This window comes from Schistocerca nitens, chromosome 10 (genome assembly GCF_023898315.1).
Source record: "Schistocerca nitens isolate TAMUIC-IGC-003100 chromosome 10, iqSchNite1.1, whole genome shotgun sequence".
NCBI lineage: Eukaryota > Metazoa > Arthropoda > Insecta > Orthoptera > Acrididae > Schistocerca > Schistocerca nitens.
Window position 1 is genome coordinate 116,306,174 of NC_064623.1, and position 24,472 is coordinate 116,330,645.

The 24,472-nt window shown below is 39.3% G+C and overlaps 1 protein-coding gene across 7 annotated transcripts in view; it reads right to left on the reverse strand.

Annotated features, from left to right (window-relative positions):
* The window catches only part of LOC126210600 (zinc finger protein 501-like), a 137,057-nt gene that overhangs the window by 106,844 nt on the left and 5,741 nt on the right, over window positions 1-24,472 (reverse strand). For all 7 annotated transcript variants that reach the window (XM_049939880.1, XM_049939885.1, XM_049939882.1 and 4 more), the window contains 3 exons: window positions 23,203-23,265; window positions 11,401-11,469; window positions 9,002-9,061 (listed from right to left, as the gene is read on the reverse strand). In XM_049939880.1, coding sequence (XP_049795837.1) covers window positions 9,002-9,061; window positions 11,401-11,469; window positions 23,203-23,265 — 192 coding nt within the window. The remainder of the gene's footprint in view (window positions 1-9,001; window positions 9,062-11,400; window positions 11,470-23,202; window positions 23,266-24,472) is intronic.

Sequence of the window (24,472 nt, forward strand, 5' to 3'; positions counted from 1 at the left end):
AATTGTTCACCTCCAATCTTTATCCCACTAGTTGATCTATCTTTCCTTCCAGCTGTAACAGGATCTCACATTTGTTTACATTAAATTTCATTCCATACTGTCCCACAGTTCTCTCCCAAGCATTCAGCTGTTACTGAATCTCTTCCTCCCTATTTCCCCAGATTATCATCAAGTCATCCATGACCACCATTTCTTTCATCTTGTCTTCTCCAGTTTTTTACTACCATCACAGTCATGACCTCATCCATGATGAGGAAATATAACAATGCACAGCCCTTAACACCACTTGTTTGCATAAACCAATCTATTCTTCCATTTTCCATTTTCACACAACTCAGACTTCCACAGTACACCTTCTCCACTATGCTTGTTGTCTTTTTTCCAGTGCTTCCCAGAACTTTCTTCTATAGCAACAAAGGCCACCACAAGGTCTCCCCCAAATTCATATTGGTGCTACTAGAGCAGCCTCATTGCAGATATGAGGTCAACAGTTGACCTCCCCAGGTCTGAAGCCATGCTGTTCCCCTCTCAATGTGTTCTTAACCCTTGTCCAGATTCTGCTCTCCAGGATCTTTTCATATACCTTGGCACAGTATGGTATCAGTGTGACTCCCCTGTAGTTCCTATAATCCTCCCTACTACCTTTATTGAATACAAGGACAATTAGTGCCCTCTTATAGTCTTCTAGAGTCTTCTCAATCCACATCATCACCGTCCCCTGCCGCCTTTACCAATTCGATACTTACCTCATCCATCCCTGGTGCCTTTCCTCCTTTCATCTTGCCCAGCACCATTTCCATTTTTTACCGTGTCAAGTTCTCCTTCCCTCCCCCTTCCAATTTCTATCCATCATCGTTACATCTTCTCTCAAACCTCTCCTCTTACTTTTGACCATTCCATATGGTACTTTCTTACTTCTGCTGCTAACTTCCTGTATCATCTTTATCCATTCTTCCATCCAGTTTCTTCTCTCCTCAGCCACTGTCTTATGTGCCCCTTTCTTCTTTTTCTGATATTTCTCTCTTGGTAATTCAGTCCTTTCTAAGAAGCACAATCTGAAGGCCTTGCTCCTCCTTCCCACTACCACCCTGACATTTTCATTCTGCCATGGTGTACTTTCCAACGTTTCTGCCAATTGTTCATCCAGATACACCTACCATAGCTTCAACCATAGCACTTTTGAATTGCGCTCCATTCCTCTTCTCCTGCTTTTAGTTCATTGTTTGGTAACCTTTCCCTTATAATTTCACTGTATTCTTCCCTCACTTCCTTTTCCTTCAGTTTCCATACTCTAATTCTCCATTCCTGGTTCTCTCTCTTCCTCCATTCCTTCATGATTCTCATGCTCATCGCTAGTAGCCAGTGGTCACTATCCAGTGCGTCAGATGGTAGTACATTTATATCCATTACAGTCCTCTTTGTTTCCCAGTCACAGAGAACATAATCCACCAAAGATTTGTGTGTTAGATTCATTCTGTATCACACTATTTCGTGGCTCTCTTTCTTCTGCAACCAGGAATTACCTATCACTAAACCATTTCTCTTGCAGAATTCCAGAAAACTGTTTCCTTCTTCATTTCTACTTCCCCCATCCTTCAGCTCCCAGTACATTTCATACCCTTGGCTTTCACTCCCTACATCTGCATTCAAGTCGCCCATAACTTTGTCCATTCAAAAGATTTTTTAGTTTCCTCAAATTCCTCCTCCTCTTGACATGTGTAACCCACCTGAGTGGCATACATCTGAACCACCTCCATACTTCTTTCCCTTGTCTATATGTACATGATTAACTGCAATTCACAATTAAGTGCCTGGCAGAGGATTCATAGAACCACATTTAAGGTACTTCTTTACCGTTCCACCCTCTAATAGTGCATGGAAAAATCAAACCCTTAAATCTTTTCATATGATCCCTAATTTATTTTATTATGGTGATAATTTCTCCCTAAATAGGTGGGCATCAAAAAATATTTTCACATTCTGAGGAGAAAGGTGGTGATAGAAAAAATTGAAAGAAAGGGAGCTCATTTTGTATTATCGCAAAATAAGGAAGAGATTGCCACAGATGTGATATGTGAATTGGTGTTGCAGTCATTAAAACAAAGGTGTTTTTGCTGTGACAGGACCTTCTCATGAAATTTCAATGTCCTCCATCAACTCTATCTGATGCCAATCCCACACCATACAGCAATACCGCAGAAGAGGGAGAACAAGTATAGTATAAGCAGTCTCCTTACTTGACCTGTTATGTTTTGCAAGTTATCTGCCAATAAATCACAGTCTTTTGCTTTCTTTCCCCAGAACATTATCTATGTGATCATTGAAATTTCAATTACCTGTATTTAGTTGAGTTTACAGCATTTAAATTTAAACAATGGAAAATCCATGATGGAATAATTTGTCAGCCTTTACATTTGACTGATTTATTGTGTGCCTGAAATTCAGCAGATTGCTTTTAGTGCTGGATTACTTCATACTTTTCTTTATTTAGAGTCAATTGTCACATTCTGCACCATACAGATATCTTGTCCAAATCATTTTGCAATTCATTTTGATCAACTGATGACTTTACATGATGGCAACTGACAACATCATCTGCAAACAATCTAAGAGGCTTGTCCAGATCGCCTCCTTAATGGTTTACATAGCTCAAGAACAACAGAGGGCCGCCTGTAACACTTTCTCGGAGACCATGAGATATTAGTTCTGTTTTAAATGGTAACTTTCCATAAGTTATTACAAACTGGAACCTTTCTGACAGGACACAAATCATACTCCACAGACACACAATTTAACTAGAATTCACTTGTGAGGAATGGTATCAAACATGTTCTGAAAATCTAAAAATACGGAATTAATTTGATGTACCCTGTCAACAGCACTCATTACTTCATGAAAAACAGAGCTAGCTGTATTTCCCAAGTACGATACTTTCCGAATCCATGTTAGCTATTTGTCAATACATCATTTTCTTCAAGGTGATTCATCATGTTCAAACACAGTATATGTTCTCAAATCCTACAGAAAATTGACATTAGTGATATGGGTCTGTAATTTAGTAGACTACTCATTTCCTTTTGTAGGTACTGGTGTGACTTATTGCAACTTTTCAGTCTTAGGGTACAGATCTTTCTACAAGCAAGTGGTTGGATATGACTGCTAACTAAGGACCTTTTGTATCAGCATACTCTGAAAGGAAGCTGACTGGTATACAATCTGGAGTGGAAGCCTTTCCTTTCTTAAGTGTTTTAAACTGCTTCGCTACGCCGAGAATACTTATTTCTAAATTACTCACGTTAGCACTTGTTCTCGATTTGAATTCTGGAATATTTACTTCATCTTCCTTTGTGAAGGAATTTCAGAAAACCAAGTTTAGTAACTCTGCTTTACTGGCAGTACCTTCGATAACATCCCCATTGTTATCGTACAGTGAAGGTACTGGTTGCATTTTACCATTGTTGTGCTTTACATATCATGAGAATCTCTTTCGGTTTTCTGCCAGATTTTGAGACAGAGTTTCACCGTGGAAACTATTAAAAGCATCTTGCATTGAAGTTCACACTAAATTTCAACCTTCTGTAAAGCTTTGGCAATCTCAGGAATTTTGTGTTCTTTTAAATTTTGCATGCTTTTTTTTTTGTTTTTTTTTTTTTTTTTTGCCTCTTCAATAGTGTTGTGCCCTGTTTTGTGCACCACAAGGGATGAGTATCATCTCTTATTAATCTATTTGGTATATACCACTCAGTTGCCATTGAAAATATTTCTCTGAATTTGAACATCTGGTTTATGTTTATACAATCAGACAGGAAGGAATGGTAACTGTCTCTTAAGGAAGGTGTCAAGTGAATTTTTGTCTGCTTTCTTAAATGGATGTATTTTATGTTTCTTTTTGGTGGGTTTGAATGTTACAGTATTCAGTCTAACTACAACAATCTTGTGGCCACCAGTCCCTGTACCTGTCATGATGCGCCCTTTTTGGCCAGAATTATTTGTTGTTAAGAGCTCAAGTATGTTTTTGCAAACATTTACACTGCAAGTGAGCTCCTATTTGTTCAAAATAATTTTCTGAGAAGGCATTCAGAATGATTTGGACAATGTTTTATGCCTAACACCAACTTCAAACTTGTATCTCTGCCAACATATTGATGGTGGACTGAAGTCACCAACAACTATAACTATATGATTGATGGTACCTATTTGAAATTACTCTCAAGTTTTCTTTGAACTGTCCAAAAACTGTATCATCTGAGTTTGGGGACTGGTAAAAGGAACCAGTTATTAATTTATTACGACTGTCACATATAATGTCGACCAATACTAAGTCACAGGAATTATATACTTCAGTTTCACTACAAAGTAAATTACTTCTGACTGCAATAAACACTCTACCACCAACTGTATTTAATCTATGCTTTCTGAAAAATGTTATATCTGTACCTATAGCAATTTCAGATTTGGTGCTTTCTATTAGCACCTGGAGCTGTGGTTCTTTTCCAGCACAACTATGACAGTTTATGACTACAATACCGACTGTTCCTATGTCATTACCATGGGATATCAGTACCACATCTTATTAATTTATTTGGTATAAATCTCTCAATTATCACAACTATTTCTTTGAATCTAAACCACATCTGGTCTATGCTTACATAGATAATTCTGTTCTCCGTTATCCTGTCACTTGTCCTCTGTAATTCTTCTTTTAGAAGATCGCTCACAACAGCTCCCACTCCCTTTTGTTTTCCTCATTTCACTCCAATACTATCTGTAACTTTTCCTCAGTTCCCTGGTGCCTTCTTCTTGTCTCTCCCATGCCTTGAATATCAAGCTTTCTCCTTTCTATCATATCCACCATCTCTTCTACCTTTCCTCTCAGTGTTCCAATGTACACAGTTCCAATTTGTAGTCCATGCAAATAAACAGGCCTTCTCTATCACATCTTTATAATAGATGAAGTGCATCAAAATATGTAAAAATGGTAGCAAACATATGGCTGGTAGTTCATGAAATCACATTCATAACTAATGTTTAAAGCCACTGCCAGGTAACCTTAAGTGGTTGCACTAAAGTAGTTGCACTCGGTGACATGTGACATAAATTATAGAGTGCAGCACTCAGTCGTCCTTCTTTACATTTTACTATGCAAATCCAGATTTCAGCTAGGAGCTAGCCATTCTCAATGCACTACTGTATTCAAAGAACTGTGACTGATGCCTGGACAACAGGGACTTACATGCACTGATAATAGAAAACAGTGCATTGAGAATGGCTAGCTACTAGCCGAAATCTGGATTTGTGTAATAAAATCTAAAAAAGGACCACTGACTGCTACACTCTATAACTTATAATGTCACTGTGTTACATGAGTGTGTCTGCAAGCAGAAACATATGTTAATAAGGAGCAAATAAGTACAGGCATGGAAGGTTCTAGCAGAATGTAAATCATTTATGAGTGCCGGTTCTGACTACCCTCCTCTACAAACACCCTCTTCCCTGCAGTCTCTCCTTCCTCTATTCTGTCACCACGTTCACATCATCACATTGTCACGTGTGTTGACGTGTGCTGTTGTCGCAAATTCCTATCTCACACACCTGCTTCCTCCCTACAAGCCATCGGCCATCCTTCCCCAAGCCTCCCTCCCACTCCCTGCCTCTTTTCTCCCCTCACCCACTCCATTGTGCACAATGAGGCCATACATGTACGTGTGTGTGTGCGCCTGTGCATACTCCAGTGCAAAAGAAACATTTGTCCAAAATCTAGGAAAGTTTTCTGTCTTTTTTTTTTTGCGCCTGTCCACAAGTGAAAAATAAAATAGGAGTACAGATTAATGTGTCTAACTGCGGAATAGTAATGGAATGCAGCTGAATTAAATAAGGTGATGTTGGGAGACTAAGACTGCAAAATGAGATATTGGAAACAGAAAAGTTTTGCAATTTGGGAGCTTAATAACTGAAGATTTTAGAAGCAAAGAGGATCAAAAATGCAGGCATATTTTCTGAAAAATTTGAAGTGTAACTTTATGCAGAAGTGAGAGGTGGGAGATAGACAGTACCATCTAGAAAAGAGAGGAAACTTTTGAAATGTGCTGCTACAGAAGAACACCCCAGATTAATGGGGTCATTGGATAATTAATAAAGAAATAATGAATAAAACTGTAGAGAAGAAATTTATAGCAAAACTTGATTAGGAGAAGGGATCTGTTGATAGGACACGATCTTAAGCATCAAGGTGTCATCTGTTTACTAATGAAACTCTTCACATTAGTCTATCCTGAGCAAGCTTCTTCATGTCGGTGTAACTACTGAAATGCACATACGTTTGAACCTGCTTACTACTGTCTAACCTTAATCCCCCCTGTAATATTTTCCCCTCACACTTCATCCTATTACCAAACTGACTTTTTTGGCACCACAGAATGTGTCCTTGACTAATCTCTCCTTTTACTCAAGCCTTACCATAAATACCTCCCCCCAATCAGTCTGATTCAGTACTCCCTCATTAGTTATTTAATCTACCCACATGCCATACAATTCCTGCCTTTGACATTGGTGCAAAGTTAACATCAGCAACTGTCTAACATGATGAGCATTGTCTCAAAAAATGATTGCAATCAGCTCTTAATGAATGTTGAATGGTGTCCTGTAGATGTGATCTTTCACGAAACTCGACATAAAAATGCCTAGTAAAGCAATCTGACAGGCCACTCTCAGAGCGGGGAGCAACCACACCCAATCTACCTGCACTCTAATACTTGACTCAAATGTCACCAGACTGCCAGAGTAGTATGTGGTAGAACACTGTTCTGTTGCAACAACATCCTTTGGTGTACGTGAAGAGCATAACATATATTCAAATGTTGGGTAGTGCTGGTGAACGCAATTCTCATGTAGTAAATAACACAATGCCATGTGTATTTCACATACTTACATTAATTTATTAAGAAAACAATGTTCTTTTCACCATGCTGAGATGTAAATAAATGACATATGTATGATTTATATTTATTCTGTGCTGATATAAGTTCTTACAGTATTTTACTTTTTGTTAACACTTGCTCGTAAACAAAATGCACTCATTGTATCAAGAGTTTTCATACAAATTTTCAGCAATAAGAACAATATTATTTGTAATTCAGTAATACAACACTGTAAAGAATTCATAATGTATCTCTGAAAGTGTTAACAATAATGTTACAATGAACACAGGTATGAAATTACAAATTTAAAATACAGTGTTGGAATTTGCCAACTATTATGTACTTACTATGTTCTTAAAAAGTAGTACTTTCAAATATCAAGGTCTGAATAAACAAAAATACCACTAGAAATTTATTACTCTTTGTACACTAACTGATTCAATTATGGTTAAGTTAACTAACAACTGAATACTGCTCTGTACTATTAAAAATTTCATAAATAGCCACACACTTTTAACTGATGTACAGTATTTAGTCAGATAGCATTCAACAACAACATGTGACTGTCCGGTCATTGCATTGTATAGAAACATGGCACTGCTTTTTGTTGGAAGGAGTGAAAGAAACAGGGTGTGTGTGTGTGTGTGTGTGTGTGTGTGTGTGTGTGTGTGTGTGTGTGTGTGTTTTGCCATTGAAAAATAAATAAAAACTGAAGCTATTAAAAAATGTATGTCAGGTTACTCAATAACAACTAGAATGTTGGACTTCTGTATACTGCACTGAAGTTAAGCACAATATATATTATTACCATTCTAACAATATCAATTTAATCTACTTCATGTGATAGTACACTTAGATTATGTTACCAAGAAAAATCAGGTGAAAGCTAAATCTTGCATAAAAATATAAATGAGTTACCTTAGGACAGGAACACTTTCTGGGCAATTCCACTTGCAAGAACTGTTAATAATTGCATCCACTTATTCAAGGAGGAGGGGAAAAAAGGCTCAATAAAGATGACCAGACATTGCCAAAAAATCATAGTGACCAATTTACTGAATTTGATGAGGATTTTCATATTAATACTGGCGACAGTTGTGGACATTAAATACTGCTTCCATGGTAAAAATTGTCATATACATAAACAAGATGACATATGGAATATTAACATTGTTGAGCACTGATGTTGCCCTCAGCTCAGGCACAAAAATTGGCATAACTTGTATAATCTTCTACTTTCTCATCTAGGCTTGTCTGCATGGTAAGGATGTAAACCATTTTCATTTGTTATGTTCCAAACAAGGTAGTGAGTAAAACTGAGTTTGTGAGCTGTTGCTTTGATGCTGACAAAGTATTGTTTTCAAATATTGGAGTTCAGTGGGCCCACTTTGCATTACTGTACAGTGGTAGCTTGTCATCTTAACTACAAGGTGTTACTGTGAGCTTTGTTACTAAGTTAGCAAATCATGTTATCTATGAAATGTAATTTCATTGTACACAGACATTTTGTGACTACATTTTGTGTTTACTTACAATTGCTGATGTGGAAATGCACACACAAACACAATAAATGTTTTGTACTACTCCACTCACAAGTTACACTTTTTCCCTCCACTGAACACAGAGTTAATGTTGCTGATGTGTGTAGTTACCATTGATGTTCACTTGATTTGATATAGCAACAACTGAAGTTTGTTTATTTTCTCTGTCCACGTGTGTGTGTGTGTGTGTGTGTGTGTGTGTCACCTGGCAAGGCACTATACAAACTACAGACTGTGTAACACAGGAATCAAATTGTTTAACAAGCTTCCAAAGTACCTAATGGGAAGTCACTCTACAGGAATATCTTAGTAATAAGTGTTTTAAGTATTAATGAATGCACTTTAGGGAAGTAGATTATCTTCATTTGCACCATACTACCCATACTTAATTGAGATAAACTGTGTTTCTGTAATTGTTTCCAGCAAGTTATGACATTACTTGTGGCATATATGTTCAAAATCCAAATACTCTATGGGGAACAAATAAATTACTATTCTACATTATGTAGTGCAATTATCCACCACAACATTAGAACAACTCACCTCTTTGATGATGCTTTGTGGATCATGCGTACTATCGTGGTCATCAGGCACATCCCACTTCTGCAAACAATGACAAGGAGTAAACAAGAGTTACCCTTGTGTTCGTATAAATGCTTAAGTCATATCATAAACACCAACCAACTTTTTTACCCCTTCTACAATGTGCAGCCAATGATGTATGCAGAGCCAGCCAGCTCTTTCTAATTTAGAGTCTTTTGCAATTAATAGCTTTTTTTTAGCAGAGATGGGGGCTAACAAATGTAGAATTTAAATTTATGATCCTTACATAGATAGCTAGCTGAAAAACCCAAGTGCTCATTTTGTCAATTTGCTATCAGAATTTCCATGTATTTGTGAAAAGAACCTCTAAAATTATGAAACAGTTGTACAAAGAAATATGCATGATGTACAAATGTATACGTACAAAATCCAAATTAAGAAATGTAATCCCAGGCAGTTTTTGTATGTTGAGCATAGCTGCTATCCCTGACTACAATAGGAGGAATAGGAGATTAGTGCTTTAACATCCCATCAATGCGGTCATTGGAGATCGAGCACAAGCTCCAATTAGGGGAGAATGGAGAAGGAAATCAGCTGTGCCCTTTCAAATGAACCATCCTGGCATTTGCCTTAAGTGATTTAGGGAAATCACAGAGAACCTAAATCAGAATGGCCAGAAGTGGGTTTGAACCCTCATGCTCCCAGATGCAATTCCAGTATGCTAACCAGTGCATTGCCCTGCTTGGTGATTTTGTAAATATTTCTATGGCAATGCCTCTTCACAGCTCTACAGACTTATCGTTGGATATAGCTGTTTCAGTTTCACAGTTGAAAGACAGTCAAAAGTGCTGCCAGATGCCAGGGATTTCCTAAATTGACTCGACTCCAGCAAGTTTCTTTGTAGTAAAGAATAAGTGAATTAAAAATCTATGCACGATGTGGCATTTTTTCACATATCTCATATCCCTTGAACTAACATAAGTGTCATACAATGATCTAATTTCATACTACATTCAGTGACATATGTGGATACTGTCTTTCAAATGTGCTCTGAATAGAGCTGCAACGAGAGTAGTAACACATTTAAATATCATGCACTATTCAGCAGTTTTTCACGCATTTCAGTATTTATCATATCAGATATCTCCTGAACCATGGATAGGTTCAGTGGGTGGCAAAATACGAGTCAGAGAGGTGGGAAGGATAGTAGGCACACATTCCTCATTTCCAGGCACAACAAGAGGTAATCAAAACCCCGGTGGAGAATGTGATTCAATTGCTCCAGTCCTGGGTTGTACAGAGTCCTGAGGGGAATGCTCCTCTGTGACCAGAAGGTGGGAGTTTGGAAAGTGGTGGGTGACTGAAGAGATAAGGCATGGGAGATCATTTTCTGTACAAGGTCAGGAGGTTAGTTTAGGATTGTGAAGGTGACCAGGAAGGAGGTTGTAGGTTCAGAATCTGTCATCGTTGGGAAATATAGTCTTCAACAGTAGCAAGGCCATGGTCATTAGTGATGTTACTGAAAAGGGAGGTGGCATCAATAGTGATGAGGTCACCAGGTGGTAAAGGAACAGGAGTGAAGGTTTTTGTCTACGAGAGCAGATATTTTGTCAGTGGGGCCACAATAAGTGGTGACAAAGGAGCATCTTGGATGGTTGGGTTTATGAACTTTAGGAAGCATGTAGAAGATAGTGTGGGGAGTGGTAGAGGTGAGGAGAGAGACAGATTATGATGAAAGGTTCTGCGCTGGGCCTACGGATTTGAGGAGGGACCAGAGATCCTGTTAGATTTCTGGAATGGGATCACTGGAGCAGGATTTGTAGGTGAACGAATCGAGCCTCCGCAATGTAATCCTTGCAGTTTAAAAACACAATGGTGGAGCCTTGTGTGTGTGTGTGTGTGTGTGTGTGTGTGTGAGAGAGAGAGAGAGAGAGAGAGAGAGAGAGAGAGAGAGAGAGAGAGAGCATATGTTGTGTACTTCTGAAGGATGCCTTTCAGCCAAAAGTATACTTTTTGTGTTTCATACTGTTTTTTGTTGTTTCTGCCTGTGGCTCAGCATTACCAGTGTAAGGTAAGTAGCAATCTACCATTTTCATACATTGTCTTTATTCCATCCTGGGTTTACTATTGGTTGATTTTGCAATAATGATGTGTGTTTGGTTATTATGAGCTTTCCCTGCACCTAAGGTGTGCAAAGGCTGCAGCTGAATGCTATGTTGTAAAGAGTAAGCTATTAGAATGCAGAAAGCACGCAGGCCAGCAAGCAACTGTAAAATGAGGCAGCCATTCCTTCAGAACAGAGGGACAGAATCACCTAGCACTCAAGAAGACAATGTGTTTCTGTGCAGAGCAACGTTACTTTTTGCAAGCTTGGAAGACAGGTGAATTTTAGTACTTACTGGAGTTTCTTCCTTAGCAGATACATACTCCATCTCTTGCTTGGAGGATGCAAGTGGGTTGGCATCAACCTGAATGAAAGGAAATGAGTTAAGTGCAGGTGCAACATTGAGTACAATAATTGCTTATGAAACTAGTTTACAGAATATAAGTGATTACATTGTGACAACAGAAACACTGCCTGAATTTGCCAGTTATCTTGAGCAGCCACCTTCTATTATGATGTCTGAGCACACTTCCCAATCTGATTCTGACTTCCATTATCACCAGGTTTTCCACCTGTGATTTCTAAACATTGCTACTAGAGGTTCTCAAGTGGGATATATGGGAATAGCACCATTGGAGGACTCAAGTCAGTAGAACACTGTAGCTTACCCTGCCTATACAGTTTCCTCTTTACATAGAATTATCACAATATGGCAGAAACAAAATGTGTACTCTTAGAATAATAACAAAATGTGACATTAATTCACTAAGTTTATTATCATAATTATTAGTCTTCAATTGCAAGAACAGGTTAAATTTAGGTAGATCTGCAGCAGTGATCTGTAAATTTTATTTTGAACAATCAGACTTTAAAATTCCCTGTTGGGATAAGAAAACAGTTAATTTCTGTAACAGTCGTACGTGTCTTACTCAAACGACTTAATCAAATAAGGAAAAAAATTACATTATATTATGCTATGTTACATTATATTACATTGGATGGTTCTGACTTGCTCTGTTATAAATTTCATTTCTTACAATTTTTTTTAACAATGCAATCTGATTTCAAAAGAAGATCAGCTAAAACTAGTAGCAACAGTTATATGTTCAGTAAACTAGATACAGAGGCACTATTGTCATATCTCAATATGGAAACACATTTAGCACTGGGCAGGAGCAGGTAAAGGAACTATAGCTCAAGTGTAAAAGAATGGTTAATCATCCATTTGATAAATCGGTACTCAGTAGAACGGTCCATGGTGGGAGCGACTCTTTGTGGTACAAGGTCACAGTAAAAGCCATTAGTGGTACTAAAGTTAGTGTTCAGATACTCACAGATAAGAAAGAAACTGAAGTTGATGGTAGCAAAGTAAAAGTAGAAATTCCCAACTCTCTTTTAAAATTTTCCTTTAGAAAGCAATATCCAGGAATGCTACACCAATTAGAAAAGCAACTGAATAAAGAAACACCGCAGAATAGGCCATACAGGTTGAGACCAAGGAATACATAGGATGACACTTAGATGGAGTTTAGTGAATGTTATGATCTTGTTCATCTTCGGAGCACAAGGAATTGTCAAGCAGCCTTTGCGAAATGGGGTATTGCTAATGCAGCAACTGGATGTACTCCTCACAAGTCACAGTCATTCAGACCAACCTTCAACATCTGGGAGATGATGAACAAAGAGAGAAGGTTGCAAGGTGTGCTCTTAAAGGTGCTAATGGAAGCAAAATGGGGAGATATGACGGGAGACATAGAAGTTAATATTATGTACTTAAGTTTTCCTATGATAAGCTGAGAGAGGAATAGCATCAAGTAAGAGGTACAATATTCTCTAGTAAGGAGCAAGAGAGGATGGCTGAATGTGAGTGGAAAATTACTAAACACCATGTCTGGCACAGCAAATAATGATGATATTTCAAGTTTGAATAGCAGAATAGGTCAAGTGCAAGAAGTAGCATAACAGAGAAACAGCAGTGCACTATCGTATGACTCAAATTAGGGGTATGGAGCAAGGATTGTTAAATATGACTAAAATGTTCAATAGAATAACAATTGGATTATAGCAATATGCTAATGTTCAATTATTAATGTGAATAAGGATTCAAGTATAGTACAGAATCACCTGAAAAAATTACACAGCAAAGTAGGAATAGCTAGGCTAATGAGAGAAATAGAAAGCAGTGTAATTGATGCTAGAATACAACTGGACATTTAAGAAGTTGTCCACCATCCTACAAAAACAATTGAGCACTATGCTGTTAACACCAAAAACATTTTTTCAGAGATTATTGCAAGCAGAAAAGGAATTTCCCTGCATGTCTGAAGGCTGTGATTTCCATAAATAAGAGCAGTATAGCATTTTAATATAATGTTTCCATAGTTAAGGATGTATAATTATCAGTAACTAGCTTTAAATCACAATTTCAATGGTCCATGCACATCCAAGTGGATGGAGTCTTATAGACAGATGGATTAAATTCTTGGTTAATGAAGTATTACTTGTATCTAAAAAACAGGAAATGCTCATAATTCTATCAGAAAAAATTTGGAAGTGTCCTAAACGAACAGTTCAAACAGATAACTGGTCATGTGAAGTACAACTATTTTTGAGAAACAGCTTCAGAATGCTGTCGATGAAATGATAAGATATGTTCAGAAATATTACTGTGAACAAAAGCAGAAAGCAATTACCATTAATGTAACAGCTACACATATAATTGCAGTACTAGCAGTCATTTGTGCAGTTTACCTTTTCCTAAGACATAATATAATGTAAGCAGAGTTAAAAACCTCTTTGTGGAACCGAAGGCCACAAACATTCCATTGGAGGAGAGTCATGATGAGGAAGAAATGAAGGAGTGTTACTAAAAGGCTGCCAAATGGTAGCCTGCGAGGACTTGATGCTACAGGGTACAAAAGGAGGAGGATCCTGCTCCATGAGGTCCACAGAAGCATCAGCTTGCTTGTGAGGTCAGTCCATGGAGTCCAACACTGAAAAATGGTTGGTGGTGCAACAGGCAACACAGAGGCCGAGCGGGCTAAGGTATCATGTGATAACACCGTCAATGAGGATCTTCAAGTCAGAGAAGAAGACCATTTGCCTTTGTTGGTCTTCTTTGAGCTTTCCCAGGTAGCAGAGGAAAACTCAGATGTTGGTTGGCTTGAGGGATGTTGAAAGTCTTCACAGGAGTACTCCTACTGTCCTTTCCACCTCACCAGTTGTGTAGCAGGTGGCTTCGACCCTTGAAGTGAGTGTTTGATGGCTTGTTGCACAGCTGGATGAGGGGGTTGCGATGCTACCTTGACACTGGGCGATTTCACAACCTCAGAGCTGAATCTGAGGTTGCATGTCTGCATGGCAATGTCCTTCATGGAGCGAGAGGTATCAAGAACAGAACTGTAAGTGCCAGATGGGAGAACACAGGGTTTGTGACTAGCCAATAACTTGTGAGCGACTGTCTAGGCACTTTTTCCTTTACACGGATCTCCTGGACCGCCCGTTCATCAAGACACATGGGACAATCGCGAGAGGACACAGCAGGGCCGCCGTTGCAGTTGATACAGCGGGAAGAAGGAAGCGGACAATCACCCTCCTGCACATCCGTAACACAGATTACACATTTGGCTGGGTATTGACAAGACTTCTAGTGTGGTTGAAACGATGACACTGGTACAGCACATTGGGTTCAGAATATATGGTCGGAATGTGATAATTTCATAGCCTGCTTTGATCTTGGATGGAAGCACCACTCTATCAAAGGTGAGAAAAAGAGTGTGGGTGGGTGCTACAGAGGAATGTACCTCTTTCATCACCCAATGGACGGCAATAACATCCTGATCAGGCAGATATGATTAGATTTTGGCATCAGTTAGACCGCCAAGCAGCCTAGTGTAAATAACACCATGGGAAGAATTCAGAGTTGTATGAGCCTCTCAACATGAACAGGACAGCCATTGAGAAGAGAGGCAGCAAGCAGTTGTGCTTGAGAATCAGAAGCAGCCTCCAAATGCAAAGTGTCATTCTGTAAATAAGAGCAGGATTTCACAGGACCGGCAATTGCATCAACACATTTCTGAATAATGAATGGAGTTACCGTTGTGAAGGACTGACCATCTTCAGCACGTAAAACTACAAGGAACTGTGGTGTAGCTTGAAGGGTCCCTGAATCGTTAGCCTGATTCCATTTACATTTCGTAGACACTGATTGTGAAGATGATTGGCTCTTTTCGAGGAAGTCCCCCATGACTGCCAGCATCTCAAATGGTGCACTCCTTCCAACTGGGGTCGCCCTTCACAAGGGGGCACACCTGCCTTAGATGACTGTCCACACCTTAGGTCACACCTCCCAAACACCTGACAGAGAGACCACTCGGCAATTTGGGAAGGTAGCAGCTCAGGCAATCACCACTCCCTGGTCCTGGCCTGTAGCTGGGGGTACGTGCAAACCCTACCTGTAGACCAAGGACTGGGAAGTACACATTACCCAGTCACCTGTTACGCATAAAACGCATGCACCAGCTGTCTGGAGCGCACAGGGAGGAAGCAGAGGAAGCAGAGGAACAAGAGGAGAAGGGAAACAAAAAAGCAAAAGGGAGTGAAAAACAAAGGTGAGACTGTTCTTATGTCAACGACAGACAATGCAGAACATTCCCAATAACATCCTAGACATGTTCCCCAAGAGAGGGGAAAAAGAATAGCAAGAGAATATACATTCAGCATGGAAGGGAAAAGATGCCAAAGAGTGGCGAGCCCCCAGGATGGTCTGTGAATATGTTATTCCAGTGCTTTCTTTGAGAACTTGACAACAAGTTGTTGTGTCTTCAAAGAAAGCACTTGAATAATGAATTCACGGCATGCAGATACTGATGGCACCAGTATGCTAATATCAGTACATATGATGGTCTACACATGAAATGCATATGGGACTTGAAGATGACATTAAAATATTCTAACTACTTGCCAAAATAAAATAACTTCTCAAAAGATGTGGCAATCTGGCGATTTTGCTTGGTAAATATTTGAACAGCTGCTGTCCTGCGTCCACAATGGATCCAGAGAGATTTTCATAACACTGTCATCATTCCATCCTAGATTTTCCATTGGCTGTTGTGCACATAATCATATGTGCTTGATTAGGATGAGCTTAACCTGCAACCCACAGATGTGTTAAGACTGCAGTGAAATTCTATGTTGTGAAGAGATAGCAATGAGAATGCTCAAGGTGTGCAGGTCAGCAAGTGGCTGTAAAATGAGGCATCTATCTGTTCAAAACAGGGGGACACAATTGCCCAGCACTCAAGAAGACAACATGTTTCTGTGACAAGCCACATTACTTTTTGCAAGCTCTGAAGACAGCTGTCTTTTAGTACTTACAGGAGTTTCTTGCTTAACAGATATGTGCTCGATCTCTTGCTCTGGGGATGCAAGTGGGTCAAAATGGCTCTGAGCACTATGGGACTTAACTTCTAAGGTCATCAGTCCCCTAGAACTTAGAACTACTTAAACCTAACTAACCTAAGGACATGACACACATCCATGCCCGAGGCAGGATTCGAACCTGCGACCGTAGCGGTCGCGCGGTTCCAGACTGTAGCGCCTGTAACCGCTTGGCCACGCAAGTGGGTCAGCCTCAACCTGAATGAAAAGAAAAGAGTTAACTACAGATGCAACACTGAATATAAGAACCAGCCTACAGAATATAAATGATTACATTTTGACAACAGAAACTCTGTGCCTGGATTTCCCACTAACCGTAAGCAGCTGCCGTAACTATTAGGGTTTCTGAGCACACTTCTCACCCTGATCCTGATCTCCATTAATACCAATTTTTCCACCTATGACTTCTGAACACTGCCACTGAACGTTCTCAAGTAGGATATATGGGAATAACACCACTGGAGGAATGGAGTTGCGTGAGCACTGTGGCTTACCCTGTCTATCCAGTTTTTTTCTTTACATAGAATTATCTTGCAGGTAACCTTTTTCTTTTTTAAGATAAACAAAATATGTCACCATATGGCAGAAATGAAGTAGGTACCCTTAGAACAATAATAAATACTTGACTTCACAATTTTAATTCAGTAGCTGATCATAATATTTATTAGTAATCATTTGGAGGAACAAATTATTTCTACGTAGAACTGCAGCAGTAATATGTAAATTATATTTTGAACAATCGGACTTCAAAATTAACTGCTGGAATAAGTAAACAGTTAATTTGTATAATAGTCATACTGTGTTACTCATACAACTAAATCAAATAAGGAAAAAAATTACATTACATTTTATTATGTTACACTGCATTAGGTCATATTATATTGTATGGTTCTGACTTGTTCTGTCAAAAGTTACATGTGCATGAGCTACTTGCACATTTTAACAACAAAATTTGATTGCAAAATAAGATCAACTAAAACAAGTAGAAACAATTATATGTTCAGCAAACTAGGTACAGAGGCACTACCGTCATATCTGAATGTGGAACTACAAACACTTAGCTCTGGAAAGAAGCAGGTGAAGGAACTACGCATCATGTGTAAAAAAATGTGTTAACCATCAATTTGATAAATCTGTACTTAGTAGAACAGTTGATGGTTTGTTTTGTTATGTTTTAGGGCTGAAAAACAATTGGTGTCATACGCACCCATGTTAAAACTATAAAACATGAAGACAGAGAGTGTTAAAAAAATGACTAAACATCATTCCAAATTTACATAAGGGAAGACAGCTAAAATCAGGAACATGGAGAAAGGCCTACAAAAGACACCATACAAAAATGGAGGTCCAAAATAAAAAATTAAATGCCCTTAGCCACATTGTTTTGATGGATAAAAAGTAAAACGTGGTCAACATCCCGTGCGTCATTTGCTAAAACAGCCAATAACTCTGACGGCAAACCCACATGGGAAAGTAAACGGTTAAAAAATGGGTATTCCATGAGAAAGTGGTGGAAAGTTAAAACTTGGACGCAATGTGTACAAAGTGGTGTGGTAGTGCCACTTAACAAATGACAATAGCTAAAAAGCAGTGCCCAATACGCTACCTAGTTAAAATGACCTCCTCCTGGTGGGAGGGCTGAGAGGCGATCATCCAAGCCCCTGGGAGAGGCTTAATAACCATGAGATTATTTCCATGAAGGGAGGGCCAATGGTGATGCCAAAGGAACACAACCTCCTGACAGACGGCAACACAGAGATCACTGGAGGGAATATAGGAACTAGTGGGCTGAGGTATGAGGACTGCAGCCTTGGCAGCAGCCTCATTTCCTGACAGACTGATATGACCAGGAGCCCACACAAACTTCACAGTAGCTCCACCAAGAGTGAGCAAGTGACAGTTTTCCTGGACCCGTTGCACTAAGGGAAGGGCGGTGCACAGCGCACTTAGACTTTGAAGGGAGCTGAGACAGTCTGAGCAGAGGACACAATTGAAAAGTCCATGTTGCCAGATGTACTCCATGGCCTGATAAAGGTCTAAGAGCTCGGCTGTAAATACTGAGCAGTGTGCCACAAGTCAATAACACTTCATGATGTAAAAAAAAGATGAAACAGACACTACTGTATAATGTGTATAACAAATCATAGCATATAGGTAGAGAGAGGGTGCATGAAACATGTTTGGCTGTCAAGAGGGCAATACATGAAACCATCAAAGACTGCCACATCAGAATATTATTAAAAAACACCCACAGGTTGTGTGTAACTGTTGTTAGTGGTACTAAAGTCAGTGTTCATACACTCATAGACAAGACAGGAACTGAAATTGAGGGTAGCAAATCAAAAGCTGAAATTCTAAACTCTGTTTTAAAATGAAGGAATATCCAGGAGTGTTGCACCAATTTAGTTTTGCCCCACAACAGGAGAAAAATAGATACCAGCATCAATGGCACTGAGAAACGGCTGCAAATGGTAAAACTGAACAAAGCTCCAAAGCCCAATGAAATCCCTATCAGATTCTGCACTGAAACTGTAGCCAAGTCAGTCCCGTTTTAACCATAATATACCATAGATCCCTCAAATGAACAATCATGCCCAATGGCTGGAGGAAAGCTTAGATCACACCCATCTACAACCAGGGTGGTGGAAGTTATCCGAAAAACTACTTTCCAATATCACTGACATCCATTTCTTGTATAATCTTACAACATATTTGGAGCTTATAATGGACTGTCTCTAATCTGATGCCCTCCTCCCACACAATCAACATGAATTCTGAAACTGAGTCTCGACGACGGACACAGAAATAAGTTAAGGTATGCCCCAGGGAAGTTTGTTGAGACCCTTACTGTTCATGTTACATATTAACGACCCGGTAGACATTATCAGTACTAACTTTTTTAACTTTTGTACATGGCTGAAGCAGTAATCGTAGAACAAAATCATCTTGACGAAATAATAAACAGCAAATCAGTTGCAAAATGGAAAGTTTATTTAAACTCCTTAATGTTTATGAAACCATCATCTTCAGAAATAAATACTGACAACCTAGACAGCTTAGAGCACCACCACCACCTAAGTGAAGGTGGAAGAATTGTGTACAATTCCACTTCCCCTGAGCCCTACAATATTCAATACATGCCCGCATGTACAACAAAAGCATCAGCTCCGAAGGAAGTGTGATTTCCAGTTCCAAAGAGCAGAGGGATGCAATGTCTTCAATAGTTATCACACTGAGCCTCTCCTATGAAGTAATGTTCTGATCTCACAAGAAATGTGTTTCTACACCTATGTTCCTCAGACCTGTTTTCTTGTTCCAATGAGTATTATCATGTCTCTTATTATCTGACTATTTTGAACACCCTACATACTGCAAATACAAACAAGCAACATGACAGCACCTATGGAATTACTATATCAAAAATAAATAAATGGTAGTGCATTAAGACTAGTAAAACACTTGAATAACATCAACCATAAAAACAAAGAGAACTCTGACACTTCAGTTATCCAAAGATTTCTGGGGTGTGAAACTGTGAAGAAACATGTTGAAGAGAACTGGCTTACAGATTAACCCAAAAATTTGTAATAATTGGTTCTGTTGTTACTAACCGATGAAACAAAATGGCAGGAAATTGCAATAGGTGAGATCCAAATATTCTGCAGATAACACACCAGGAAGTGTAATGTGAAACTGTGAAGAAACATGTTGAGAGAACCGGCTCACAGATTAACCCAAAAATTTGTAATAATTCATTCTGTTGTTACTAACTGATGAAACAAAATAGCAGAGAAATTGCAATAAGCGGGGTGCAAACATTCTGCAGACAACACACCAGGAAGAGTAATATGGCTAAAAAAAAAAAGACAAACTGCTGACAGGTCACAAAATCTACAACATGTTGCTTTGTCAAATCAAAGTCTTAAGTATGAAGTATCGTCGATGTATCTGTGGAAGCATGATGGGCGGAGGTGAGCACCGCTCAATGCTTGTTCTTCAAAATCCTCCATGAAAAAATTGCTATTGCTGGTGATAGTGGCGAACACATGGCTGTTCCATCCATCATTTCATAATAATTTCCACTGTATAAAAAGTAATTGGTTGTCAAGATATGCCGGAACAACTTCAAAATTTCTGAGGAAAAATGAGCAGCCAACAGTTGTAATGTGTCATCCACAGGTACTTTGGTGAACAGAGAGACCACGTCGAGGCTGACCATGATATCATTTGGGCCTATCTTCATTTGTTTTATGATATCAACACACACACACACACACACACACACACACACACACACACGATTGTGATGACAGTCTTTTTGTGGTATGTATCTGCAACTCAGCATCTCCACTACATGGTGAAGTCTACGAAGTCTTTCGCGACGCATTTCTTGAATAAAAATCTCTCGGTGTACATGCCGCGACAATGCAGGAGCAATCTGGCTTTTTTACAACGCTGTCGTGACAAGGAGGTAGTACCAAAGTTTGCAGTCATCAAACACCACATCAGAACCGCTGCAGTAAACAGAATTTTACAAAAGACCAGTCATGCTACTGTGAAAGAGAGGATACGTCGTACCGGGTATGAACTAGACATGAACGCTCACTTTTTATTTAGTTGCCATTTATTTCTGGCCGGAGTCCTCTCACCATTGCAATGGGAATGGGTGGATACGACTTTGGCTGCACACCAACGAGCTAATTTAAGCAGAACTACGGCCAAACAGGCCGATAAATTTGAGTGTCTTAACTGTGATCAAGGAACAACTGGGTCCAACGGCATTCACCGCACTGTTATCAACTTCTCTGACAAGGAACGTGATGAAGTTACCATCTCAGCTCTCAGTAAAGGATTGAACTTTGCCCCAGCTCCACGTAAGTTACCGGTGGTTGAGATTATTAGTGGAGTGGAACAAGCAGTTCGTCATCTTCCTCAAGAAGCAGCAGATGACCTAAGGCTTGCTACTAGCCAGATTTTAGCAACATCCAAGTCACCTAAGTCACCACTTACTTTTTATACAGTGGAAATAATTATGAAATGATGGATGGAACAGCCATGGTTTCACCACTATCACCAGCAATAGCGAATTTTTTCATGGAGGATTTTGAAGAACGAGCGTTGAGCGGTGCTCACCTCCGCCCATCATGCTTCTACAGATACGTCGACGATACTTTTTTAATCTGGCCACACGGCAGTGACACGCTGCAGCAGTTCGTCAAACATTTAAATGGTGTACATCCAAACATAAAATTTACATTGGAGGTAGAGAAGGAAGGGAAGTTACCTTTTTTAGATGTGTTGGTGGAGCAAAAACCGGATGGACGACTGGGCCATTCTGTGTACAGGAAGCCAACCCATACAGACTTATATCTGCATAGCCACAGCTTCCATCATCCGTCTCAGAAGAGAGCTATGCTGAATACTTTAGTACACAGAGCCAGGACTATTTCCAACAAGGAACACCTCGGTCCCAAGATTAATCATCTGGCAACTGTTTTCAAGAGGAATAGTTATTCTGCCGGTGAAATTAAATCAGTATTGTCCTAGAAAGTAAGACACGATGCCGGCCATATACAAGAAGAGGACCAACACAAAGCACGGCTTCCTTTTTGCAGTGCTACAACAAGCAAGATAGGCAGAGTCCTAAAGAGGCAAGCAATAAAACCAGTTTTCCGACCACCCAGCAAAATTAAGGAAATGTTGAGACCAGTCAAAGCTAGTCTCGGCTTAAGAGTGCCAGGAATTTATAGTATTCCTTGCGAATGCGGCAAGAATTACGTGGGACAGTCTGTAAGAAACGTTGCCGACCGCTACATCGAGCAGCAGCGCCACTGAAAATACAGGTATTTGGAAAAATCAGCGGTGCCTGAGCATAGCCTGCTTAACAAGCATAAGATTTTATTTGAAGAAACCAGAGTAATAGCCCATGCATCGAATTACTGGGACTCTGTAATCCAGGAAGCAGTCAAAATTAGACTTAGCGATAATAACTTTAACAGAGACAACGGTTATGCACTCAGCAACACTTGGAAGAGTGCACTGGATAAAGAAAAATCACAGAGAAAAACTTCCCGCACTTTACCTCCTGATTCAAGGGATGGTGCTGCAAGCAACGCGGGACAGAAACTACATCTATGGAAGTAGAGGGCACCACTTCACTACACGCCATATCGCTGTTGCTATGACGTATCCCAGCCAATCAGAAGCCGTCCTTTGCATATAAAAGTGGGAGCCTCGCTAGTTCACTACAGTCAGTTTTATCCCTGACAATGACCATGGAGGTAGTGGTCAAAAGCTTGGAGTTTTCCTTTTCATAATATTGCCATTATTCCATCGCAGACTTTCCAAGTCCTAAGTATGATAGATACACATAATCTAAAATAATAACAAAAAACCAGTCAAATATGTACTATAATTTCAAAAAATAAGTGTGGCCCACTGAAGTTAGCTTGTAGGTGTCAAAACAGGTATGAGCAATAAAAGATCTGACTACCCCAATCAATAATTTGTTTGAAATTTTATGTGACTGCACTGAATAATAAACCATTTTTAACACCTACTCCATTTCCTTTATTGATAAAAGAGGAAGTGCTTTTATTTTTGACTTATTGTCTGAATGTTAACAAACAACATAATTAGTCATATTAACATTACATACTGGCTCTTGTTTGATGAGAGTTGCACCACAAACAGAACTTCTGCATTTCCCTGATGCCATCTTCTGAAAAACAAAAACATGTAAATGAACACCAATCACACACAACAGTCTGAGACTAAATCATGCACCATAGCAAAAGTATGTGCAAAGTCCTAGATTCGTTTGCTGGAGAATTAAAGCATGTATTTGAAGGAAGGCTTATTTTGTTTCACTGAAGCTTCAACCAGTTGATTAGTGTTTTGTAGAAGTTAAAATTATGCAAATCTTTAAAACCTTAACTGCTATACACACACATAGATGGAGTAAGTTTGCATTCATTCATTATTTTTTGTTTACAAGAATCTAGATTCTTTTAAAATCAACTGCCCTAAGACTAGAACAGGAAAGAGTAAATCTTTCAGAAATTCAATCAAAATGAAATGACTATCTCATTAGGCACTCATTCCATAAATTATCTCAACACTGACTACTGATTTGCAAAGCACTGTTAGAATTTGTAGCAAATAATGTTCAATCGAAATGCTATTTCATGATACAGCATCAAATATATTTTTTCAACAGAAACATTATGGGATCTAGTATTTGATGAATAGCGGCTGAATAATCTATAATACAAAATAGGAGATTTTCTGGTAATAATGTAAGATGCTGCACTACATATGTATAACTGTAAACAGGATATAGTAAATGCTTCTATATCCATACCTAAATCTATACTCTGAAAAACAATGTGAAGTGCATGGTTAAGGGTACATCCCATTGTACCAGTTATTAGGGTTTCTTCCCACTCTATTCAGGTATGGAGCTAGGGAAGAATGGTCATTCAAGCCTATGAGTATGCTGTAATTATCCTCACAATCCCTATGCGAGTGATTTGTAGGAGATTGTAGTATATTCCTAAAGTCATCATTTAAAGCTGGCCTCTTGAAACTAACAGAGTTTCTTGGAATAGTTTATATCTGTCTTCCAGAGTCTGCCAGAGCGATTTCTTCAAACGAGAGAGGAGATAGTGGGAATGAGAAGTACAGCTGAGTGAGGACTACAAAGGGCTTGGGCTGTATAGACCCTCCCAGATCTGCGAACTTTAACACGATGTGGAAGGCGCATTTTGGACAAAACCTTTGAACACATGAGTACAGGGGAGAAATATGTCCCCACCCGCTTGCCCCACGAACCATGGACCTTGCCGTTGGTGGGGAGGCTTGCGTGCCTCAGCGATACAGATGGCCGTACCGTAGGTGCAACCACAACGGAGGGGTATCTGTTGAGA